Source organism: Oryctolagus cuniculus, chromosome 5 (genome assembly GCF_964237555.1).
Source record: "Oryctolagus cuniculus chromosome 5, mOryCun1.1, whole genome shotgun sequence".
Lineage (NCBI taxonomy): Eukaryota > Metazoa > Chordata > Mammalia > Lagomorpha > Leporidae > Oryctolagus > Oryctolagus cuniculus.
In genome coordinates, this window is record NC_091436.1 from 140,401,050 (window position 1) to 140,423,395 (window position 22,346).

General features: G+C 52.0%; 2 protein-coding genes and 1 long non-coding RNA gene across 5 annotated transcripts; 2 read left to right on the forward strand and 1 right to left on the reverse strand.

Annotated features, from left to right (window-relative positions):
- Positions 1-11,950: 11,950 nt before the first annotated feature.
- RNF39 (ring finger protein 39) lies at positions 11,951-17,129 on the forward strand. The gene is made up of 4 exons (XM_051855821.2): positions 11,951-12,517; positions 14,084-14,106; positions 14,321-14,412; positions 15,730-17,129. Exons 1-4 carry the CDS (start codon positions 12,155-12,157, stop codon positions 16,308-16,310), a joined length of 1,059 nt encoding a protein of 352 aa, XP_051711781.1. The 5' UTR covers positions 11,951-12,154; the 3' UTR covers positions 16,311-17,129.
- Positions 17,062-20,508, reverse strand: PPP1R11 (protein phosphatase 1 regulatory inhibitor subunit 11). 3 transcript variants are annotated; one of them, XM_008262651.3, is made up of 4 exons: positions 20,055-20,076; positions 19,198-19,226; positions 18,996-19,104; positions 17,062-18,283 (listed from the first exon to the last, which is right to left on the reverse strand). In XM_008262651.3, the coding sequence occupies exons 1-4, from the start codon at positions 20,059-20,061 to the stop codon at positions 18,081-18,083; spliced, it is 348 nt and encodes a 115-aa protein (XP_008260873.1). In that variant the 5' UTR covers positions 20,062-20,076; the 3' UTR covers positions 17,062-18,080. The 3 variants fall into 3 exon arrangements, with proteins under 3 accessions (XP_008260873.1, XP_002714389.1, XP_069930938.1); XM_002714343.4 differs by lacking the exons at positions 19,198-19,226; positions 20,055-20,076 and adding an exon at positions 20,179-20,508; XM_070074837.1 differs by lacking the exon at positions 19,198-19,226 and having other exon boundaries at positions 20,074-20,247.
- On the forward strand, positions 20,480-21,631 carry LOC138849820 (uncharacterized). The gene is made up of 2 exons (XR_011389036.1): positions 20,480-20,592; positions 21,426-21,631. It is a non-coding gene; the product is annotated as an uncharacterized lncRNA (long non-coding RNA).
- Positions 21,632-22,346: the final 715 nt, after the last annotated feature.

A 22,346-nucleotide genomic window follows, 5' to 3' on the forward strand; every position in this document is an offset into this window, starting at 1 on the left:
TGGCGGAGGAGGACTATAAAGGAGGAGAGAGACGGCATGCACCGGGGAACATCTAAGGGGAACATCTAGCTGAAGGAACACCTGTGCAGCCCCCCGAGAAGAGCCGGCCGGCGGTGTGCCGCTCCCCTGCGGAAGTGGGGAATGTGGCCAGGGGGAACTGCCCTTCCACGGAGGTGGAAGGGATAGTAGCCAACCCGGGAAGAACCAGCAGCAAACCCGGGGAGGGCCGAGCAGATGAAAGAACAGCGCAGGGTCCTGTGTTGCTCCTCCACGAAGAGGGGGAGCGACATAATGGTGCCGTGACTCGGATAGGAAGCCTAGGCAGGGCTTAGTGTCGTTCCTCCACGAAGAGGGGGAGCGACATAATGGTGCCGTGACTCGGATTAGGAAACCTAGGACGGATAGCAAATTTAGGAGGGAAGAAACGGGAAGAACTGGGAAAATATCGGAGAGAGAGACTAGCAAACAGCCTAGGGAAAATATCGGAGAGAGAGATTAGCAAACAGCCTAGGGAAAATATCGGAGAGAGAGACTAGCAAACAGCCTAGGGAAAAGCCGGACGAAAAGGGTGCCGGAGGAAGCTATTGAAAGCCTAGGCATAGATTCGGATACGGACTACGGGGGGAAGCTGGGAGAAATCTCTAAGGTCGAAAGCGAAAGTGAAAGCTAGAACAAACAGACTCGGATGCGGATTGTGGGGAGAGGCCAGGAGCAATGAGGGAGGAATATTGTTGGAAGAAAACTTAGGGAAACATACCGGGTAGAGAAAAGTGTTAGGGAAATTGAAGCTGCGGGGGGCAGGCCGAGGCTGAAACGAAAGCCACTTTGGGATTCTCAAGTTAGCCCGGGAATAGGGGGCGAAAAGTTGAAACCAGAAGCTGAAACGTAAGCCAGATTGGGATCCGTCTGATTAGCCCGGGGAGCAAAGGATGGGAAGCCAAACCGTGGGGCGGAGACGTAAGCTGGGTTGAATTCGCCAGGCTAGCCCGGGGAACTTAGATTGAATGCTAGTGGCGGACACGTAAGCTACGCTGTGTGACTCGCGGAGGCTGCCGTGCGCAGAGAGAGCGTGCGGGGCACAAGTAGATAGGGAACGGGGCTGGCGCGAGGCCGTGGTTCAGACGCGAAAGGGTTAAGTGCGAGACCTCGGAGTGTGCGCGCAAAGCCGAGCAGCGCAGATGAGAGAGGCGCGGGCTGAAGCGGCTCAGAGCCGGAAAGCTGCTGAGAAGCAGCCTCGGGGCGGAGCCCGCCGGCGGGGCGAGGCGCTGGGAAGCTGCAGGGATAAGAGAAATAGAAGTTTAGAAGTAAAGTGAGAGAAATAGGAATGTTGGCAGACAGAAGTAAAATGGGAGAAATAGGAATGCCCGGAGATAGAGAAATAGAAAGGCCTCCCTACAACACTGCAATGTGAGAGCTTGGACTCGGTCTGCCTGATTAAGTGAGGCGATGAGCACCTGCGGCGGCTAGCAGCTTATGCGCCGCAGGTCACCGAAGACAGGCACGAATTAACATCAGTAAGGCTTCCCCACAATACAACAATTAGGAGGCTTGGATTCGGTCTGCCTGATTAAGGCGGTAAGCACCAGCAAGCAGCTCGACCAGAGTATGAGCTGCAGGTCACCGAAGATAGGCACGAACCAACACTAATAAGTCTCCCCCACAATACGGCAATGAGAAAGCTTAGATTCGGTCTGCCTGATTAAGGCGGTAAGCGCCAGCAGGTGGCTCGACCAAAGTATGAGCCGCAGGTCACCGAACACAGGCACGCATCAGCGCCTAAAAACCTCCTCACAACATGGCGAAGAGAGGACCCGGATTCGGTTTGCCTGATTGATAGGACTTGTAAGAACCTGTGGCAACTCTAGCAAGTAGAGCAGAGTGTGTGCCGCGGGTCACCAAAGACAGGCGCGTATCAACGCCAAAAAATAAAAAGAAAGGGGGATCTGTGGGGAGCAATCCGGACTGGACTGAGTTACTGGAATTAAGACTTATTCTATGCATCTGCTCTCCCACAATATGGCGCTGGGAGAGAAGTAAACAGCTTCCGCACAGCTGCCTCCAGTTCAACCAATAAACTGTAGGACTTGCTCCTGATTGGAGAGCAGCATACTCGGCGTGTGGGCAGCTGAGTTGGGATTGGCGTGTGGGCAGCTGAGTTGGGATTGGCGGAGGAGGACTATAAAGGAGGAGAGAGACGGCATGCACCGGGGAACATCTAAGGGGAACATCTAGCTGAAGGAACACCTGTGCAGCCCCCCGAGAAGAGCCGGCCGGCGGTGTGCCGCTCCCCTGCGGAAGTGGGGAATGTGGCCAGGGGGAACTGCCCTTCCACGGAGGTGGAAGGGATAGTAGCCAACCCGGGAAGAACCAGCAGCAAACCCGGGGAGGGCCGAGCAGATGAAAGAACAGCGCAGGGTCCTGTGTTGCTCCTCCATGAAGAGGGGGAGCGACAGCTAGAGTTCTGGATATGAATTAAGTTCTTCTAATTGGATGAATCTAACAAGACTGGAAAAGTGGGAGTGAGGTGCAGGCCATTTTCCCGAAGCACAGAATGTGGAAAAGCTCTAACAAAGCTTTCTCGAGTAAGAAGTTCACGGGGTAGGACAGTTGGGACAAGGGTCACTGTGCTACAGTAGCTACAGCATTTCTGACCCATGGTGGCTGACCTCATTGAAGTTAGAAGTTCAGTTAGGATCTGACTTCTAATCTTCCAGCCACTTCAGTGACTTTCTTATTGTCAGCTACCCGAGCCCACCTTCTTATCCCAGTATTCCTGTGCATGGACCTCTCATTTGCTGCTTCTATTCCTTGTGAAGCTGAGCCTCAACTCCAGACATGTTGTGAGTGCTCAGTTAATATCTTTTCATTTAAATAGGTGCCCAAGAAACAGGAAGGAACCTGCTCCTGCATTCCTGAGGGATAAGGATCAGAAAGATTCCCTCACTTACACACCATCTACCTTGGACCAGTGAGGTCACCTCTCTGGACATCAATTTTCTTATCTATAATGTAAAGGTCAGACTTCATGCTATTCAAGTCACCCCTGACACTGATATTCTACAGATCTATGATTCTGAACTCTCTAATAGAGGTCGATGCTGGGATCAAACTTGCTACACTGAAACACTTATTAGAGATCCCAGTACAGGGTCATAGCTAATTTGAAAGATCCATACTCAGGCCAGCGCCGTGGCTCACTTGGTTAATCCTCTGCCTGAGGTGCCGGCATCCCATATGGGTGCCGGGTTCTAGTCCTGGTTGCTCCTCTTCCAGTCTAGCTCTCTGCTGTGGCCTGGGAGGGTAGTGGAGGATGGCCCAAGGTCTTGGGTCCTGCACCCGCATGGGAGACCAGGAGGAAACACCCGGCTCCTGGCTTTGGATTGACGCAATGCCAGCCATAGCGGCCATTTGGGGGGGTGAACCAACGGAAGGAAGACCTTTCTCTTTGTCTCTTCCTCTCACTGTCTGTAGTTCTACTTGTCAAATAAATAAAATAAAAATTAAAAAGAAAGCTACCTTTCAGAAAGAAGGAAGGAAGGAAGGAAGGAAGGAAGGAAGGAAGGAAGGAAGGAAGGAAAGAAAGAAAAAAATAAGGAAGGAAGGAAGAAAGAAAGAACCCGTTCTCCCTGATGGGGAAGCAGACAGGGGAATGTGAAGAGGCATGAGCCTTAGCAAGGGAAATGGAAAGAAAAGACTACTAGGAAAAAATGAATTCCAAAGTCCATACATTGGACCATGTTTTTTCTTTTAAGATATATTTTTATTTATTTGAAAGACAGAGTTACAAAGAGAGAGGTCTTCCATCCTGGTTCACTCCCCAAATGGCTGCAAAGGCTAGAACTGAGCTGATTTGAAGCCAGGAGCAGGAGCTTCTTCCAGGTCTCCCAAATGGGTACAAGGGCCCAAGGACTTGGGCCATCTTCTACTGCTTTCACAGGTGCATTAGCAGAGAGCTGGATCAGAAGTGGAGCAGCCAGGACACAAACTGACGCCCATATGGGATGCCAGTGCTGCAGACTTAGGCTTTAACCTGCTCTACCACAGTGCTGGCCCCAAACTGGACCATGTTAATCCCCCATTTATAGCTCTTCAGTGGCGTTTCATGGTGTTAGAACAAAACCTAACTCCTTATCCTGGTCCCTAAGGTCCTGCATTCCAGTCCCATGGCGAGCCATTCCCAGCACTTTATATTTCACCAAGATCATTCCCACTTCAGGGGACACTGTTGCCATTGCCTAGAGGGCTCTACCCCAGCTCTTCTCACTGCAAGATTCCTCATCAGTCAAGGACCAGCCGAGAGTTTACTTCCTCAGAGAAGCCTTTTCTAACATCCTATTAAACACAGGGCACACCTCTCCAGTTAATTCCTCTTATGTTCTTTATATTCTTCAAAGCACTATCACAATCTATAATTATGTTGCTAGTTTATTTGTTCACTTGCTTATTGTTGATCTCTCCCAGTAGAATCTACATTATCAGAGGACAAGGGGCCACATCTGACTTGTTCTTCACCGTGTCCCTAACTCCTGGAAAAGTGCTGCTTGGCATAGAGTGGATACTTAGTAAATAGCTGTTGAATAAGCAAACTATTGTATGAATGGATACACAGCTCTTAGGGGGAGAATGCTAAGGGACTGGGGAGTAAGTAGGCCTAGGGAACATTGAGAAGCGAGGAACAATAATGAGTGTGTAAAGGGAGACTTTAAAGGATGGATAAAGAAATATCAGTGACATTGATCAGTTGTTAGAAGGAAAGAGAACAAATGAACATCCAGATGACCCTGAAGGAATAATGATGTCTCAGAGAAACTGCTAGCCTAAAGGAAGCATTTAAAAGGAGAGAGAAGAGGCCAGCACTGTGGCTTAGTGGGTAAAGCCACTGCCTGCAGTGCCAGCATCCTATATTGCACTAGTTCAAGTCCCAGCTGCTCCACTTCTGATACAGCTCTCTACTATGGCCTGGGAAAGCAGTAGAAGATGGCCCAAGCACTTGGGCCCCTGCATCCGCATGGGAGACTGGGAAGAAGCTCCTGCCCAGCTCCAGCAGTTGCAGCCATTTGGAGAGCACATTGGCAGGTGGAGGATCCTTTCTCTCTCTTTTTCTCTAACTCTGCCTTTCAAATAAATAAATAAAGGAGAAGAAAGAGACTTCCACTGAAACAAAAAAAGAAAAGTGAAAGTCTCAGGAAAAAAGAGAATTGATGTGTAAGGGAAAGTGCACAGAATTTGGAGGCAGGAGATTTGAATTTCTTTCTTGGCATTGCCTCTAACCAGCTGTTTGAGCCTAGAGAAATCCCTTGCCCTTCCAAAACCCCAGTGTCTTCACTGCAAAATGGCTGACGTGGCCTCAGAGTTGTTACAGTACTGACAGAATGAACACTGGGGGGCTGGCGCTATGGGGCGCCGTGGTGCACTAGGTTAATCCTTCACCTGCGGCACTGGCATCCCATATGGGTGCTGGGTTCTAGTCCCAGTTGCTCCTCTTCCAGTCTGGCTCTCTGCTGTGGCCTGGGAGGGCAGTGGAAGATGGCCCAAGTGTTTGGGCCCCTGCATCCGCATGGGAGACCAGGAAGAGGCTCCTGGCTCCTGGCTTCAGATCGGCGCGGCTCCTCCTGTTGTGGCCATTTGGGGGGTGAACCAACAGAAGGAAGACCTTTCTCTCTCTCTCTCTCTCTCTCTCTCTCTGTCCGTAAGCTCTACCTGTCAATAAAAAAAAATAATAATAAAAAGAATGAACACTGGGGGTGACATTCCATAACACATTTACTCTCTTTGAGCATCAGGATTCATAGATTAACCTGGCTGAGTCTTCTATCTCCAACTAAAGTTCACTGCTGCTGAAATTGGGGACCTTAAGGGCTGTTTTACCCAGAGTCCTTGGAGTAATCACAAAGGAAAACTGAAGAGCTCTGAGGGAAAATTTCAGTTACATTAAAGCACTTCGTCAGTTACAGCCTCTTTTGAAAGATGAGTCACTGTAGGAGCAACTGAGATTGAAGACAATCTTTGCAGAGGGAACAGTGACTGGGAGGCAAGAAAGAATTGTGGGTTCCTCCATTTGTGTTTCTTATTTCTTGGGATTTTTTCTTACTTGCAGTTTTTTTCTCCAAAGATGATTCACATTTTTTTAAAGAAAATATTTTAATTAATTAATTAATTAATATGAAAGGCAGAGTTACAGAAAGAGGAGAGAGAAGAGAGAGGCTGCCATCTGTTGGCTTACTCCCCAAGTGTCTGCAACGGCTGAGGTTGGCTTCTGGAACTCTATCCTCATGGATGCATGGGTGCAGGGGTCCAAGCACTTGGGCCATCTTCCACTGTTTTCCCAGGTGCATTAGCAGGGAGCTGGGTCGGAAGTGGAGCAGCCAGGACTGGAACTGGCACTCATACAGGATGCTAGTGTCAGAGGCGTCAGCTTAACCTGATGAGCCACAACACTGGCCCCAGCTTCACATTCTTATTCAGAGGTTTTTCACTTCTCTCCCATTCAACCCAGCCCTCTCTCAGTTACGGTCACTTCTGCCAGGAAGCCTTTCTGAAACCATTCACACCTGCCCTCCAATCTGTCAACAGAATCTTCAACACAGACTTCCCTCTGCACACCTTTATAATTTTGTAATGACAGATTTGGGTTGATGATGGATATATCTTATCTGACTTATTACACATTCTAATTCAGTAATGATAGATTCTGTTTGGTGATGGATACACTTATCTGTCTATCATGTTCTCTAAGGGCAAAGACCATGATCTCATGTCATCAGTCTCCCAAACACCTCTCATACCTATCTCTCCCCCTGGAATGCTCTTAATGACTTGTAGACTAAAAGGATGGAGACATTACACTGGAGAGTAAACAGAAGGAAAGGGAGGAAAAGAATAAAAGGAAGGAGTGGACTAAAGCCTGTCCCACCTCTAACGTGTGTTAGTGAGTATAGCCGGGTATAAAGCGGCAGCATTCTACACCACCACTATCAGGCATCCACAAAGGAGGTGGAATGGGTGGAAGGAGAAGATGGGGCTACTAACAGAGTCAAGATGCAGTCATGGACAACTGGAGCAAGCAACGCCAAGCACACACACAAAATCATCTCCACCCTTCTGGCTCTCTGGAGATAAGATGAACTGAAGGGAGGATTATGGGATCAAGTGTTGAGTTGTTAGGGATTCTTGAGAGGGAGGAGAAGGTCTTGAGATGTGAGCTTTTTCCTGGCAGGCTCTGTCTCCAAATGCCTTTTTCCTTGCTGGTGTCTTGGAACCAGGGTGTAAAGACTGAACTGCAGCATTATTAACAGGAATCCTCATCATCTGATTACAGGAAGCAAATGACAACTAGCGATGGGCTTCTTAAGCCAGACTGAGCACCATGTATCAAACTACATGAGCTGGTACCTGCCAGTGAGGAATGGCTATTGATTGAAAAGGATAAGAATGTTTTTGTCCGGCATTTGGAAGGCATATGTAGAGTCAGCCAAAAGATCCTTGCACTTTTCCCCGTCAGTGATGAGTAATTCAACCAATGGCTATAGATTTATTGAGGCAGGTACCATTCCAGGTGTAGGGAAAGCAGCAGTGAACATGGGAGCTGGGTTTCTATTCTGATATTACTTATTTCCTGTAGAATAGAAACAAATCAAAAACAGATGAAGCGATTACTGTGGACAGTGATCAATACTACAAAGTCTGAGTAAAGAGATACTGAATACCTTTGAGGAAAACTACTTGAGCTACAACATGTAAAAGAAGACATCTGAGGGCTGACGCTGTGGAGCAGCAGGTTAAAGCCCTGGCCTGAAGCGCCAGCATCCCATATGGGCGCCAGTTCTAGTCCTGGCTGCTCCTCTTCCAATCCAGCTCTCTGCTATGGCCTGGGAAAGCAGTGGAAGATGGCCCAAGTCCTTGGGCCCCTGCACCTACGTGGGAGACCCAGAAAAGGCTCCTGGCTCCTGGCTTTGGATCGGCGCAGCTCCGGCTGTTGCAGCCATCTGGGGAGTGAACCAGCGGATGGAAGACCTTTCTCTCTGTCTCTACCTCTCTCTGTAACTCTGTTTTTCAAATAGACAAAATACATCTTTAAAAAAAGACATCTGAATATGTTACCTTTGGAATAAGACCTGAATAAGAAGATGGGGAGAGTCGTGTGAAACTCTGGAGAAAGAGGGGCACAAACAGAAGGAACAGTGAATGCAAAGTCTGTGCAGCAAGACCAACCTTGGCATGCTTGTACAGAAATCAAGACACTGCAGCTGGGGCCAGGGCTGTGGCATAGTGGGTAAAACCTCTGCCTGCAGTGCTGGCATCCCATATGGGTGCCAGTTCGAGTCCTAGCTGCTCCACTTTTGATTTAGCTCTTTGCTGTGGCCTGAGGAGGCAGTAGAAGATGGCCCAAGTGCTTGGGCCCCTGCACCCACTTGGGAGACCTGGAAGAATCTCCTGGCTCCTGCCTTCAGATTGGCACAGCTCTGGCCATTGTGGCCACCTGGGGAGTGAACTAGCAGATGGAAGACTTCTCTCTCTCTCTCTCTCTCTCTCTCTTTCTGCCTCTGCCTCTCTGTAACTTTTTCAAATAAAATAAATAAATCTTCAAAAAAAATAAAGACACTGCAACTAGAACATAAGGAAGGGAATGGAAGGGGCAGGTTCACCTGTACATGCCATTATGCAAGACAGTGATTCCTCCCTTGGTTAAATATTGTAGCCACCTTGGAGAGCTTTTAACACCACTGATACCTGGGACCCATCCACAGAGATTCTGTTTAATTGGTCTGAGGTGTCATCTGGGCATCAGGCGATTAAGTTCCCCAGAGGGTTTTAAAGTATAGTCAAAGCCATGAATTACTGCAAAGTCCCTGAAGGCTGTGTCAACGCACTTGCGTTTGTGACCAAGAGTACAAAGTTTCTGAAGAGACCTAGAGGCATTTCCGCAGTACTCTGGGCAGAGATACTGAAAGAACTCGTTGTCTGAGTGGCCATGGAAGTGGTGATGGAATCAAGGAAATGAAGCAATCCAAAGGAAATGAGACAAAGGGCTGAGAGAGACAGCAAAATCAGACAAATTAAGAGGTGCAAAAATCAGACCCATGGGGCCTGAGACTGAGGAAGAAAGGACACGCATGTGCATTTAGTTTCCTGTTGCTGCTGTAACAAATTACCATGTATTTAGTAGCTTGCACGTAACACATGTATTATCTTATAATACTGCAACTTAGAAGTCAGAGGGATCTTACTGGGGTAAAATCAAAGTGTGAGCAAGGCTCAGCTCTTTCTGGATGCTTTAGTGGAGACTCCATTCCTGTGCCTTTTGCAGGTTCTAGAAGCCACTCTCTTCATTGGCTCACAGAACCCATCTCAATCCTCAAAGCCAACAGCATCAGGCTGAGCACTCCTCCTGCTGCTGTCTCTCTACTTCTCTTCTGCTCGGCTCCTTCAAAGTGAAGGATCCCTGTGATTTCACTGGACTCACCTAGATAAGCTGGAATCATCTCCATACTTGAAGGTCAACTGATTAGCAAGTTTAATTTTACCTGCAAACTTAATTATCCTTTGCCAAATAAGTTAATGTATTCACAGATTTCAGGAACTTGAATGTGGTATCCATTATTTTGCCCATTATAGTATAAAAGTGCATCCTTCACAAAAACAGCTTTTGATTGTATCAGTTGTCTGTTGCGTGGGTATTTTATTTGCTTTCATTTTAGGAGCACTGAGCTGGGAGGTGTGTCCCAAAATGAATGTACCTGGGTTGTTTATGTGGGTTTGTTTATCAGGGTTTGTATTAGAGTATCTCCCTAATAAGTATGGAGGAGGAGGAAGAAGGGTGCCTGGAAGGGGTGCCTAATAAAGTACTGCTGCCCCATAACAACTCGGTACTGTTGCATTGTTGTTCTTATTGACAATAAAACTAATGACAGAGTGGCTCTTTGCATATTTTCTGTAAGCATGTCCATCTGCCCCTAAATAACAAGGTGTACCCTCCTAATGATTCCAATGTGTATGGATGACTCAGATCTAGCCATCATAATTGCATTACAGTATGAGTACATCTGTCTAAGAGCTTGGGCACATTTGGGCATTGGGATGTCAATGAACACACATGCATGTCGTTCATGTGTGCATGAACTTCAATATTTCCTCATTCACAATGTCTCAAGAATATCCAGATGGAAAAGACCTGGCATCAAGGAGGCAGAGGAACTAGGAAGAGAAAGAAGGAGAAAAGGAAAGGAGGGAAGAGGAGGGTGAAGGGAGAATCTTTTTTTGTTGATGTTGTTAACATTTTGTTTATTTCTTTGAGAGGCAGAGTTACAGAGAGAGAGGGATAGAGAAAAAGGTCTTTCATCCACTGGTTCACTCCCCAGATGGCCGCAACAGCTGGAGCTGGGCCGATCAGAAGCCAGGAGCCAGGAGGTTCTTCCAGGTCTCCCATGTGGGTGCAGGGGCCCAAGTACTTGGGCCATCTTCCACTGCTTTCCCAGGCCATAGCAGAGAGCAGGATTGGAAGTGGAGTTGCTGGGACTCGAACAGGTGCCCATATGGGATGCTGGTGCCACAGAGGGAGGCTTAGCCCACTAGGCCACAGTAGTGGCCCCAAGGAGGGATTATTTCAGAGATGTAAAGAAGGACATGGCGGGGGAGGGGGGGGACCAGGGAATATTGAAAAAAAAAATCAGAAAGCAGAAGGAACCTCCAGACCAAACAAAAAAAAAGGCAGAGTTGGGTTGGAGCTGAGGCACAGGTCAGAAGGTCTGAGTGTGGCGGCCCCACTTTTGGCTGTTCCCTTGCTGTGTGACCCTAGCAGTCCATATTCTCTGGGCTTCAGTGAGCTAAGAGATTTGACATAGATGATCCTTGGGCAGATTCCAAGGAAGGAGAGCAAGAGAGACATGGAAATAAAAGCACAGATGGGGCCGGCACTGTGGCATAGCCGGTAAGGCCGCTGCCTGCAGTGCTGGCATCCCATTCGAGTCCCAGCTGCTCCACTTCCAATCCAGCTCTCTGTTATGGCCTGGGAAAGCAGTAGAAGATGGCCCATGTCCCTGGGACCCTGCACCCATGTGGGAGACCCAGAGGAAGCTCCTTTCTCCTGGCTTCAGATGGGTGCAGCTCCAAGTGAACCAGCAGATGGAAAACCTCTCTCCCTCTCTGCCTCTCCTTCTCTCTGTGTTACTCTTTCAAATAAATAAATCTTAAAAAGAAAGGAAGGAAGGAAGGAGGGAAGGAGGGAAGGAGGGAAGGAGGGAAGGAGGGAAGGAGGGAAGGAGGGAAGGAGGGAGGGAAGGAAGGAAGGAAGGAAGGAAGGAAGGAAGGAAGGAAGGAAGGAAGGAAGGAAGGAAAACACACAGAGAGATAGAAAGAGCCAGAAAGAGAGCCACAGGGAGAAAGTAAGAAGAGGCCCTGGGAGGCAGTCAGAGGCAGCGCAGAGCCTGTCAGCTCCTCGGGGCAGGAGTGTGGGCTCCTGCTCCCTTTGCCAAGACTTTGGAGTGTCCTAAAGCCCTTAATAGGTAAGGCAAGAAGATGGAACAGAGAGAGGTGACAGCATGATAGCCGCACACCAACACTCAGAGGCTTGCCAAAGCCACACACACCAACATCTGAGCTTCCGGCACCCAGCCCCCAGGTGTAGGCGTGCCAGCCACCTGGGATGAGTCACGCCCTGGCGATGCGGGCGCACACGCCGGGAAGGAGCCTGGGCGCCCTGCCCACTGGCACACACAAGTCGAGGGGCAGGTGAAATTCGGCTCTTGGAGGGGGTTGACAGGGATCTACCCTCCCCATTCACAGCCGCATTACACGCCCCTACCCCGCCCAGAGCCCCAGCCCCCTAGTGACCGCCCCGGCTAGGTGCTGCTTTCTGGGCTCCCTGCCCCAAGCCCAGCCGGCGAAGCGGGAGAACCAGATGAGGTGTTACGCAAGGCCTGATGTTTACCTGCCGCGGGAGCCGCCTCCTCCCTATAAAGCCTGACGTGGTGGGGAGATTCGCCAGGACCAAGACTCTGAAAAGAGAGGCAATCCCCGGAGAGGGGCCGAGAAGCGGCGGAAAGTTAATGCGGGAGACGGAAAGAGGCAGCCCGAGTCAGCAAGCGGCAGGGGCTGTGCGTGCTCCAAGGCGGTTGCGGAGGTCGCGCAGGGGTTGGCGCCCAGACCCGGGCTCCCCATGGAGGCGCCTGAGCTGGGCCCGGGGCTGGTGGAGCGTCTGGAGCAGCTGGCGACGTGTCCGCTGTGCGGGGGCCCCTTCGAGGACCCGGTGCTACTGGCGTGCGAGCACAGCTTCTGCCGCGCGTGCCTGGCCCGTCGCTGGGGCAGCCCGCCGGCAGCTGGCACCGAGGCGCCCCCCACCGCCTGCCCCTGCTGCGGCCTGCCCTGCCCCCGCCGCAGCCTAAGGTCCAACGTGCGCCTGGCGGTGGAGGTGCGGATCAGCCGCGGACTGCGGGAGAAGCTGGCCGAGCCCGGGGCCCGCGTGGGGAGACGCCGAGGTGGCCGCATCCCCACCATGGGTTGCCTGGACCCGCAGGGAGAGGTGAGGCGGGGGTGCGCCGTGCGGGTCGCGACCGACGGGTGGGAGGGGGGATTCGTGGCATTTCCCGCAGTGGGCGGTCAGGCGAGGGCTGTCGTGATGGAGCGGCCGGGGCTGGCTCTGGGTCCTCCAGAGGAGAGGCGCCACCGGGGGAAGCAGCTGACACCTGGTCCAGAAGGGAGGAGGCTGGACGGGAGCCCGAGTCTTGTGAGAGGAGCTGTTGAGAGACGGTTCAGGAGGCACAGGCGGGTTGGGACGGCGGTTGGCACCCGGAGACCATGGGTGCCCCCGTGGAGAGCGCGGGAACGGCGCGAGTAGGGGCGGGGCGGCCATCGGGCACCCAGGGGGACCGAGGGCCGGCGGCGGCCGAGGGCGGAGGTGGGCAGGGATGAGTGGGGGGCGGCGGGGAGGTCCGAACCAGCGCAGAGCGCGGGGAGCAGACGGCTCGGGGAGAGCGGGGACAAGGCTGGAGTGGAGGTTGAGGAAGGATGAAGGGAGAGGGGAGCAGATCCGGACGCCCCCACAGCTCGTGGCCCTGGGCCGGGACTCGGGCCCCAGCCCAGCTGAGTTGCTGTTGTTGTTTGTTCTCGGCTCCTCCCAGGTCCCGGGGCAGGGGCGGCGACAGGTGGCGGCGAGGTCCAGGCCTCCAGCCATTGAGTCCCCTGGCTCCTCGCCACATCCCAGCCTTATCACCCACCCACCCCTCCTGCCCCTCCTGGGCCCCGTCTCCCTGACCACCAACCAACCCTGTTCCCTTGTCAGACTCCCAGGCGTTAGGGACGCCCGACCGAGTTCTCCCCAGCAGCCTAGCCGGGCTTGGGTCTGGCTTCCGTCCTTTGAAGTCTTCATAGACCTAATTAGTCTGGATGTAGTTGGCATAATAAGGCAAACTGCCCTTCCTCCGCCCTCCCCCTCCCCACCACGCTGGCCAGCTCCAGCCGTCTTCCCGGGACAGCCGAGCAGGTCCGTGGAGGGGAAGCCTCCAGCGCCCTCTCCTGGTCCCCGTGGCTCCACTCGGATCTGTTGAACCCCTTGGAACGCATCCAAGTCCAGCTGCCTTCCTTGGCCAGGGTAGAGACACAAAACAAAGGACCCAATAAACGCCACTGGGCTTTTATGACAACAGGGGAAGCAGCTTTATTGTAAGGCTTTTATATGCCAGCTCTTAGTGCTTGGGCTTTGAGCGTGTATTTGGTCTGTGTGATGGGGGTAGGGGGACAGATGATTGGATGCACTCAGAAGGTGGATAAGGAAGGGGTCACTGAAGGAGGCAGGATGGGGCTGGGCAAGCAGGGAGGAAGGCAAGGACTCTGGGAACAGATGTGGATAGCGCTAGGGGAAAGGAACTGATAATCTTTGGAGAATGGAGAGCGGAAGAAGCGGATAGTGGAGGTGGAGTGAGGGGAATGAGGAAGTTATGAAAGAGGAAGGGGGAGGGGAGCAAGAGAAGAGGTAAGCTGCTGTGTGGGGGCAGGGAGGACACCATCAAAGAGGACGGGGGAGGTGGCCCCATACCAGGAAGCCTGAGCTCACATCCATGTTTGTTTGCTTGTTTTTTGCCCATCCCAGGAGGTGAGGAAGACATGGAGACGGTGAGTTCCATTTTTTTCCCCCCATGACCAGCCACCATAGTCATCACCTTCCCACTGGGCACACTTCTCTGTCCCCACTTTCAAGTGGGTTTTCTGGGGTGTGGTCTCACCTCTTCCTACCCCAGGATGTGAGTAGGGCAGGGGTGGGGGCATTGGTATCAGAGGGCAGAGCACTGTCTGTTTATGTACTGACCCTTCTCTCTCATCTGTCCAGATTTGATGTCCGAACACCCAAGTCATCAAGCTCAGAAGAAGAGCTCCCTGAAGATTACCCAGTAGCCAAAAACATGCTGCACAGGCTGGCCGGTGAGTGACAGTCTGTTAGGCTTGCTCCCTCTTAGTTCCCCTTGTGTTCCATCTGTGTTAGCTTCCTAGGACTGCTGTAACAGAGTGGCACAAGCCAGGGTAGCTTCAACAACACATGTATTATCTGGAGGTTCTGGAGGTAGGAGTCTGAAATCCAGGTGTTAGCCAAGGAAAATCTGTTCCATGCCTCCCCCAGCTTTTTGCTTATACCTGGCCTTCACACTGTCTTCCCTCTGTGTGCATTACTACGTGGGTCAGCATTTCCTCTTTTGATAAGATGGTGGTCATACTAGCTTAGGGCCCACCCTGATGACCTCATTTTAACTTTAGTACTTCTGTAAAGACCCTTTTTCCAAATAAGGCCAGGTCTGAGGTATTGAACACTTCAACACATCTTTGTGTGCATGTGTGTGCATGTGTGTGAAGTGACACAATTTAACCCATAACAATGCCCAGTCTGGAATCCTCATATTCCAGCCATGTTCAGACCGCTTTCTTTATCCTACGCTCAGACCTGGAGGTTAGCTGCCTCCCAGGAATCTCTGCCTTCACCACCCCCCACCACTCCTCTCCAGAAGGGTCCCTGGAGCCCACCACCCTCCCTGCCCTGCCTTCCCTGCTCACTCCCAAGGTTGCCCTCAGTGCCTCTCTGCACTGCCTAGAGAAGATATTCTACCCTCTTGGTCACCCATCATCCTATCTAATCCAGATTGATTCTAGAACCCCCAATCTAGAAGTCTTCCTTCAAAGCACTCTGTACATACAAGGCCAATGGTCCTTTCTGGCCCCTTTGACTGTCACCAACTTCTCTCTGCTGGACAACCCCTATAGAAATAGACCTGTCCACCCACACCTGTTCCCGTGAGTGGGTGGGCTGGTTTCTCAGGATGCCTTGGATTCCTGCTTCGGTCCCTCCCTGCTGTTGCTTGGGGTTCCAGTATCAAGTATCAGTCTCTGATTCACCTGCCCCTTGCAGCTGACCCAGCTCCTGCCCTACCCTAGATGCTGCAGATTGAGGTATCAGTCCTCACTCCTCCCCTACTCTCATCAGACTCACTCTTCTCCCACAAGCCAAATGGTCCTTTCATCTGTGCCCTGGGTCAGCATAATTCTTCTCCAGGTCCAGCTGTACAAAAGCAGGGCATCGTGCGCAGGTCCAGGTCTTGCCAAGCCTGCTCTTCATATTTGTCCCTTTTTGGTCTCACAGCTGACTTCTGAGCTGTTGCAGGGTCTCTTAGGAGTCCTGCACTAGTAGTCTTACCCTTCTGGTTCAGAAACCCCTCTCACACTGTTCTCTCTCTGCTTTCTCTTCCCCAGCTGACCTGACCCTGGACCCTGGCACCGCACACCGCCTCCTGCTCATCTCTGCCGACCGCCGCAGCGTCCGGCTGGCACCCCCAGGGACTCCTGCGCCCTGTGATGGCCCCGCGCGCTTTGATCAGCTCCCCGCGGTGCTGGGCGCGCAGGGCTTCGGGGCGGGCCGCCACTGCTGGGAGGTGGAGACCGCAGACGCAGCCTCCTGTAGAGACTATTCAGGGGAGGACGAAGACGACGGGGAGAGCCGCTATGCCGTGGGCGCGGCCGGGGAATCGGTGCAACGCAAGGGCAGCGTAAAGCTGAGCCCTGCGGGGGCCGTGTGGGCCGTGGAAGGCCGTGGCGGCCGCCTGTGGGCTCTCACGGCACCGGAGCCTACCCTGCTGGGTGGTGCCGGGCCCCCACCACGGCGCATTCGGGTGGACCTGGACTGGGAGCGAGGCCGCGTGGCTTTCTACGACGGCCTCTCGCTGGACCTGCTCTTCGCCTTCCAGGCGCCCGGTCCCCTAGGGGAGCGCGTCTTCCCGCTGTTCTGCACCCACGATCCCCGAGCCCCGCTCCGCATTGTGCCAGCGGAAGGCTGAGCGTCGCCTCCAACCCTCTTGGTAGTTTGACCCAGCCATCCTGGAGGTGGAAATGATTCCAGGGATCCTGTCCATAGGCCCATTTGAGTACAGATAAGCACCCCTGCCAGTACACATTATCTCCCCCCACACACCCAGGTAAGACCTCAACCGGCCTCAGGTTTTCCACATCCATGCCTAAAGCTGAATTCATTCCTGCTCCCTCCCTCTTGGGAATCTCTCCTCACTGCTGAGCCCTCCCCTTCTACACTGTTCCAGACCTGCACTGGGGGAAGAAGCCCTTATGCCCCCAGGATTGATAAACGCCCTGTGATTACTACAGAGGCCTTGCTAGTCACACATTTAACTCCCACTCTTGCCTTGTCCAGCTCCAAAGAAGGGTTCAGTGCCTTCTCCAGAGTTCTAAGGCTTGTGTTTCCCCCCTGTGCTGTCCACTCTGAGGTTTCTCTTCAGGAGACAAGAGGCTTGACTGAGGGCTGGGCCCTAGGGCCTCTCCGATGCTTAAATACCCTTTAGGGTGGGGAACTGAGCAAGCCAGTTCTAGTCTACCTTCCTTAAGTGACTTCTTGCTGTGCTCACAGCCTTTTCCCAATAAGCCTCTAAAACTTCTTCCTGCACATACTCTCAGAAAGGAACCAATGGTGCTACCTCTCCGCTCCTCAACCTGGGAATGGTCCAAACATTCCCAGACTCACCCTTGTACAGTCTCACATCTCTCCCCATACATAGAAATGGGCCCGTATTTAACACATTTTGCAATGTTGGGTTATTTATTTTGCGCATCTGTGGCAATAAACGAGATCTCAGTGGTGGTATGGATTTGATTGATCTCTGATAACTGTGCATGGCAAGAGGCCTGGAAAATGATGACCAGATCCCAGAGTAAGGGGCAGGGAAGGTGGAGAGAGCGGGACATTGGGGCTGGCAGACATCAAAGCCTTGGAAGGAAGGGGCAAGAGTGCAGTACAGGGGACACACACTCATCTCCTTGCATAGACTAGGGACCCTGCGACTATGTTGTACCTCTCTCTGAAGCTCAAAGACCACAGGCTGAGGAGATAGTTGGCTCTAACTGACCTGTCTCAAGCCAGCTTTGTCAGAAATCCTAACTCACATGGCAATTGTGGGCACAGAAGACAAGGCTATTTTCCATTAGAGGTGAGAAGAACAAAGACCTCTCTCCTAATTCCTCTTGAGTGCATGAAGTATAGGCAGGAGGGGAGGGGCTGGAAGGCCTGAGGTCTCTCACAAGACCTCATATCCCACAGGCAAGGACAGAATTGGGTTACATAAATACTTTAGTAGAGGAGCTCTAAGCCAGAATTAACAAGCATAGCTAAGGTGAGATTGCCTGGAATCTGACTGGGACCCTGGCAGTGAAAGCTAAGACAGTTGGAAACTCAATTTAAGTATTTGGGACTCAAGTTGAGAATGCAGGGGGCCAAGATTACTGGATCCCAGGACAGGCAGTTTGGCAGTGAGAACAAAGGGAGGAGACTGGGACCAAATGCCTGGATCCCTGGAGAGAGGAGGGTGGGTATTGAGAGGAGAAATGAGGGCTGAGGGAAACCCAGAAACCTGGGTTCTGGAATAGCAGCAAGTCAGAATTCCAGGATCCCTGTCCACTTCCTCTTCCTTTTCTCTCTATCTGGTAGAGAATAGGGAAGGAGTGGGCTGGAGAAGGGATGAAACCATGGGTTTAGTCCCCAAGTAGCCACATGGACACATTCAGGGCCAGACAGACACAGGAATGGTGGGGGAGAGAGGAATTTAGTGCTGCATTGGCCCTGGAGGGGGTTGGGAGGGGTCAGGAGGCTGGGGAGGGGTGCTGGGAGTCGGTCCCAGGGCTGCATGACGCCGTCCTCTGCGATGGCCCCGTACACAGTGTGTATGACCACAGCCCTCATCTTCCTCCTCATCACTCTCCGTGGAGCTCTCACCAAAGGCCCGAGGTTTCTCATAAATACAGCAGCCTGAATGTGGAAGGAGGAGTCCAGTTAAAAAGGAGAAAGAGTAAAATGTATAGTGCATTCCGTTCCCACTGGATTTCAGTGGAAGTAGCGACTTCACTGTCTTCCCCTACCTTCCAGGATCCAGCCTCTCCAGGCCTGCTCCCTGGTACTCAGGCACCTGAACCCACTGTCCAAAATCCCACTTCTCTAACCTCTGGTACCTCTTGCCTTTAGGCCTTGGCACATCCCAGTTCTAGCCCCTCCTACATCTTTAACTTCCTTTTCCTGATGCCAGAGAACCACCAAGAAAGTGAAAGGACTATGACCACCTGAGGGCTTCTGCAAGGCCAGGAAATGCAAGAATTCCATGGCTTGGCGCTGGCCATGTGATGCAGTGGATGAAGCCTCCACCTTCGACACCAGCAACCCATATGAGCACCAGTTCTAGTCCTGGTTGCTCTACTTCTGATCCAGCTCTCTGCTAATGTACCTGGGAAAGGAGCGGAAGATGATCCAAGTAATTTGGACCTCTGCTACCCATGTGGGAGACCTGGATGGAGTTCCAGGTTCCTGGATGGCCCGCCCCAGCCCTGGCAGTTGTGGCCATTTGGGGAGTGAACCAGCAGATGGAAGAATCTCTCTCTCTCTCTCTCTCCCTCTCTCTCTTTTAAATAAATACATATTTAAAAAAATAAAAACATCCCATGGCTACTGTGGGCCCACAATTACTTACATTTTGATGAGCGGCGTCCCATATGTTCGTTGTCCACAGTGTCACTTGTCCATTCCACCTTCTTCTCTGGCTTCCGTTTCCGAAGTTTGATGGTTAGGCTCCGGTTCTCCTAGAAGGGTAAGAGGGATGGGCATACCTGTCTAGCTCCTCCTGACCCTTCCCCTTCCCACTCCCCTCCTCACTTCCCCAGCTCAATCAGTACCACAGACACAGAAGCAGAGGAGCTGAGTGCTGGAAGAAGACAAAATAGCACGGGTCTGGACAGAACAGGCCTGTGACCTCACTAAGTCCCTTGAGGAATAAGTGCTATTTCCTATTCCTGAGGACTATTTGCATACACAGAGACACAATTCCTAATCTAGGGAAGGTCCCAGCAAATCTTCAAAGAAAAGTAGAATCCTTGCTGCTTCTGTCTTCCTCCCCAAAACATCCTTGGTGGTATTAATACATGAAAATTATCATCTCAGTGCCTAATCTCTGCTCTCCCTCTCTTTTTCTGGACCCTTATTTTTTCTCACTATAGAAGGACCTACATTCTTATCTCTCCCGTCTTTAAGCTCAGGCTCCACTACCTGTCATCCACCTATTTCCTAGCATCCTGGCATCTCTGGTAGTGACTACTGCTGAACTACCAATTCCTAAACTCCCTTAATCCAGACGTTATTAAGTCCAACGCAACATTCTCTCTTGGAAAGCCATTTAGCTTGTTTGTACCAAAACGCAATTTGTTTTTCCATCTCCTCTTTCTGATTTCTCAAAACACGATCCCGTCTCTTTTTCTTGTTCCTTCACCCCCTCCACTTCTCTTCACACTCATCCACTCAGCATTTACTGGTAAGTGTGCTTCTGGTCCGAGTCCCCTAGCGCCCTCTCCAACCACACCGAGTACACAGCCTTTCCTCAGCACCTTCCTTGCCCCAGTCCTCCATTCCATTCTTTCACTACTTCTACCCAGTACCGCCCCAACAGCACCGTCTAACTTCCTGCTGCTTGTCTCTTGACCAGCCGTAAGCACCTCCGCCACTCCCAGTATCTCCAGTACCCTGTGGTCCTCCTAACCCGACATTCATCCCCGCACCCCAGGTCCACAGGCCCATTCCTCCACAGCTCTCCGAGGCCCCGTGCCCTCCTCCCTCCCCGGGTCTCCCAGACCCCTAGGCAGCGCCGCCCCCTCCTTTCTCACGGGCTCGGTTGTCACGGTAACCGTTGTCTCAGTGACGGTCTCACTCAGCCCGGCCCCTGCCTCGGCCATGGCTACGGCTGAGAGGGAAGAGGGAAGGGGAAGGAGACGCCTCTCCCTTTTTCTGTGTCTCAGATCTAAGAGAACCGGTGTCCGATTCAGAGTAGTAGCCAGGATCCTCCGCCTTTTTCCCCCTCCTCCTGGGCCTCCGCTTCCCCACCCCTGGGGATAACCTGTCCAACCCCACTTCCGGCTCTCTGCTTCCGGGTGTGACGCATCTGCAGTCCCCCTCCCTTTCCCTTCCCTGCACCAGATGCGTCAAAGCGCAGGCGTCGACTGATTAGTTCCGCCGTAATACGGAAGCGCGCAGGCGCCGCCCTCCGGAGACCAAATTTAGTGGAAGGGGCGTCACTGCGGGTAAGGGAGGAGGGGCTGGTCCTGGGTGGCCGACGCGCTCCCACCGGCGGTGAAGAGGGAGGGTAGGATCCGGTGTGAATCTGCGGACGTAGTAGCGAGTCGGGGAGGTGGGCGGTGCACCAACTTAAGTCGTCCTGTAGCCGTGACCCTGGGTGGGCGGCAAGGCGGGGAAACAGGGCGATAGGCTCGACCCTCTGTCGGCTTTCTTCCCTAAAGAGAATCGGGCCCTGGGCGCCGTTGGAGGAACTGGGTAAGGAGCAAGCCGCCTGGGTTCTCTCCCTGTGCTGTAGGATTTGAGCAGGACACTTAGTGCACCTTCGGCTGGGGAGTGTGCCAGGCTTTGAGGCTGCGATGCGCAAGACGCCCAGATCCTGCCTTTTAGCCCCCAGCCTAGAGGGGAAGACAGGCGAGCCCCGCAAATCATCAGTGAAACTGGATTTATATACTGTCATTCTCTGGGATGATGAATAGGTTTAAAGCAAAGTTTAAGTTACAGTATAGGTCATTTTATAAAAATTAAGCGCAAGTTTCTCATCAAAACAAATGGTAAAGCAAGAACCAGCAGAACAGACTTCTCTTTCTGAGGCAGAGAGCAGTTTACAAAGTCTTAAATGTGTGCGGAAGCAAATGCAGTTTTGTACTGCCGGGATGTGAGCTAGGTAGGGCATGGTGAAAACTGACAGGTTAGTAGTGGTTCCATAGAAGGCCTTGTGTGCTTTGCTAAGAAACCGTGGGGGCCAGCGCTGTGGCGCAGCGGGTTAAGCCCCAGCCTGCAGCATCGACACCCCATATGGGCTCCGATTCTAGTCCCGGCTGCTCTGCTCCCGTTCCAGCTCTCTGCTATGGCCTGGGAAAGCAGTGGAAGATGGCCCAAGTCCTTGGGCCCCTGCACCCACGTGGGAGACCTAGAAGCTCCTGGCTTCGGATCAGCTCAGCTCTGGCCTTTGTGGTCATTCGGGAGTGAACCAGTGAACCTCTCTCTCTCCCTTGTTTTGTAACTCTTTCAAGTAAATAAAAATAATTCTTAAAAAAAAAAAAACCCTCTTACTTCATCCTGTGTTGTGGGCCAGAGAGGCCTAAAGTAGGACTGAAACAAGAACAATCTGTTTGAGATTTCAGTAGTGGGTTAGGAAAGTCAGATTGGCAGCCAGTTCCCATGTACAGTGGGGCAAGACTCCCTGCCTGTGTTAAGTTGCTGTGGAAAGGGGGATGGGGGGGGCGCACAATGTACATTAAGGTCTCTGAATGCATATGGGGCACACAATTACAAGATAACTGTCACTGCATTTGTCTCTCAATCACCATGTAAACGAAGGAGCGAGAGGGTTTTTGGCCTAGTGGTTGAACCACCGGTTAGGATACCCACGTCTCTCATCAGAGTGGGTTCAGTGCTTGCCTCCAGCTTCTTGCTAATGCAGCCGCTGGAAGGCAGCAGTGATGGAGACCTGAATTGAGTTCCTGGCTCCTCTTTGGCCTTGGCACAGCCCACGCTGGCTGCAGGCATGTGGGGAGGAAACCAGCAGATAGAATACTGATTTCCCACAATCAGATCTTGAATGTTTTATATTGTGCCTGAGCTATGTATTTGTACTTCTTGCAAATTTTTGGTTCAAATTGAAAAAAGCAAGATTTAACATGTACTGCATAGCTCATTTGAAAAACCAGGGACAGGCACCTGGCCTAGAGGTTAAGACGTCCACATCCCATATCCAAGTGCTCAGGTTTGAGTCCTGCTCCAGTCCCCAGTCTAGTTT

Coding starts and splice junctions, on each gene's coding strand:
- RNF39 (XM_051855821.2), top strand. CDS start 12,155: ATGGAGGCGCCTGAGCTGGGCCCGGGGCTGGTGGAGCGTCTGGAGCAG. Junction 12,518..14,083: donor GCCTGGACCCGCAGGGAGAG/GTGAGGCGGGGG, acceptor TGCCCATCCCAG/GAGGTGAGGAAGACATGGAG. Junction 14,107..14,320: donor GTGAGGAAGACATGGAGACG/GTGAGTTCCATT, acceptor TCATCTGTCCAG/ATTTGATGTCCGAACACCCA.
- PPP1R11 (XM_070074837.1), bottom strand. CDS start 20,247: ATGGCCGAGGCAGGGGCCGGGCTGAGTGAGACCGTCACTGAGACAACG. Junction 19,105..20,073: donor AATGGGCCTGTGGACCTGGG/GTGCGGGGATGA, acceptor TTACCCTTCTAG/GAGAACCGGAGCCTAACCAT. Junction 18,284..18,995: donor GGGACGCCGCTCATCAAAAT/GTAAGTAATTGT, acceptor TTCCACATTCAG/GCTGCTGTATTTATGAGAAA.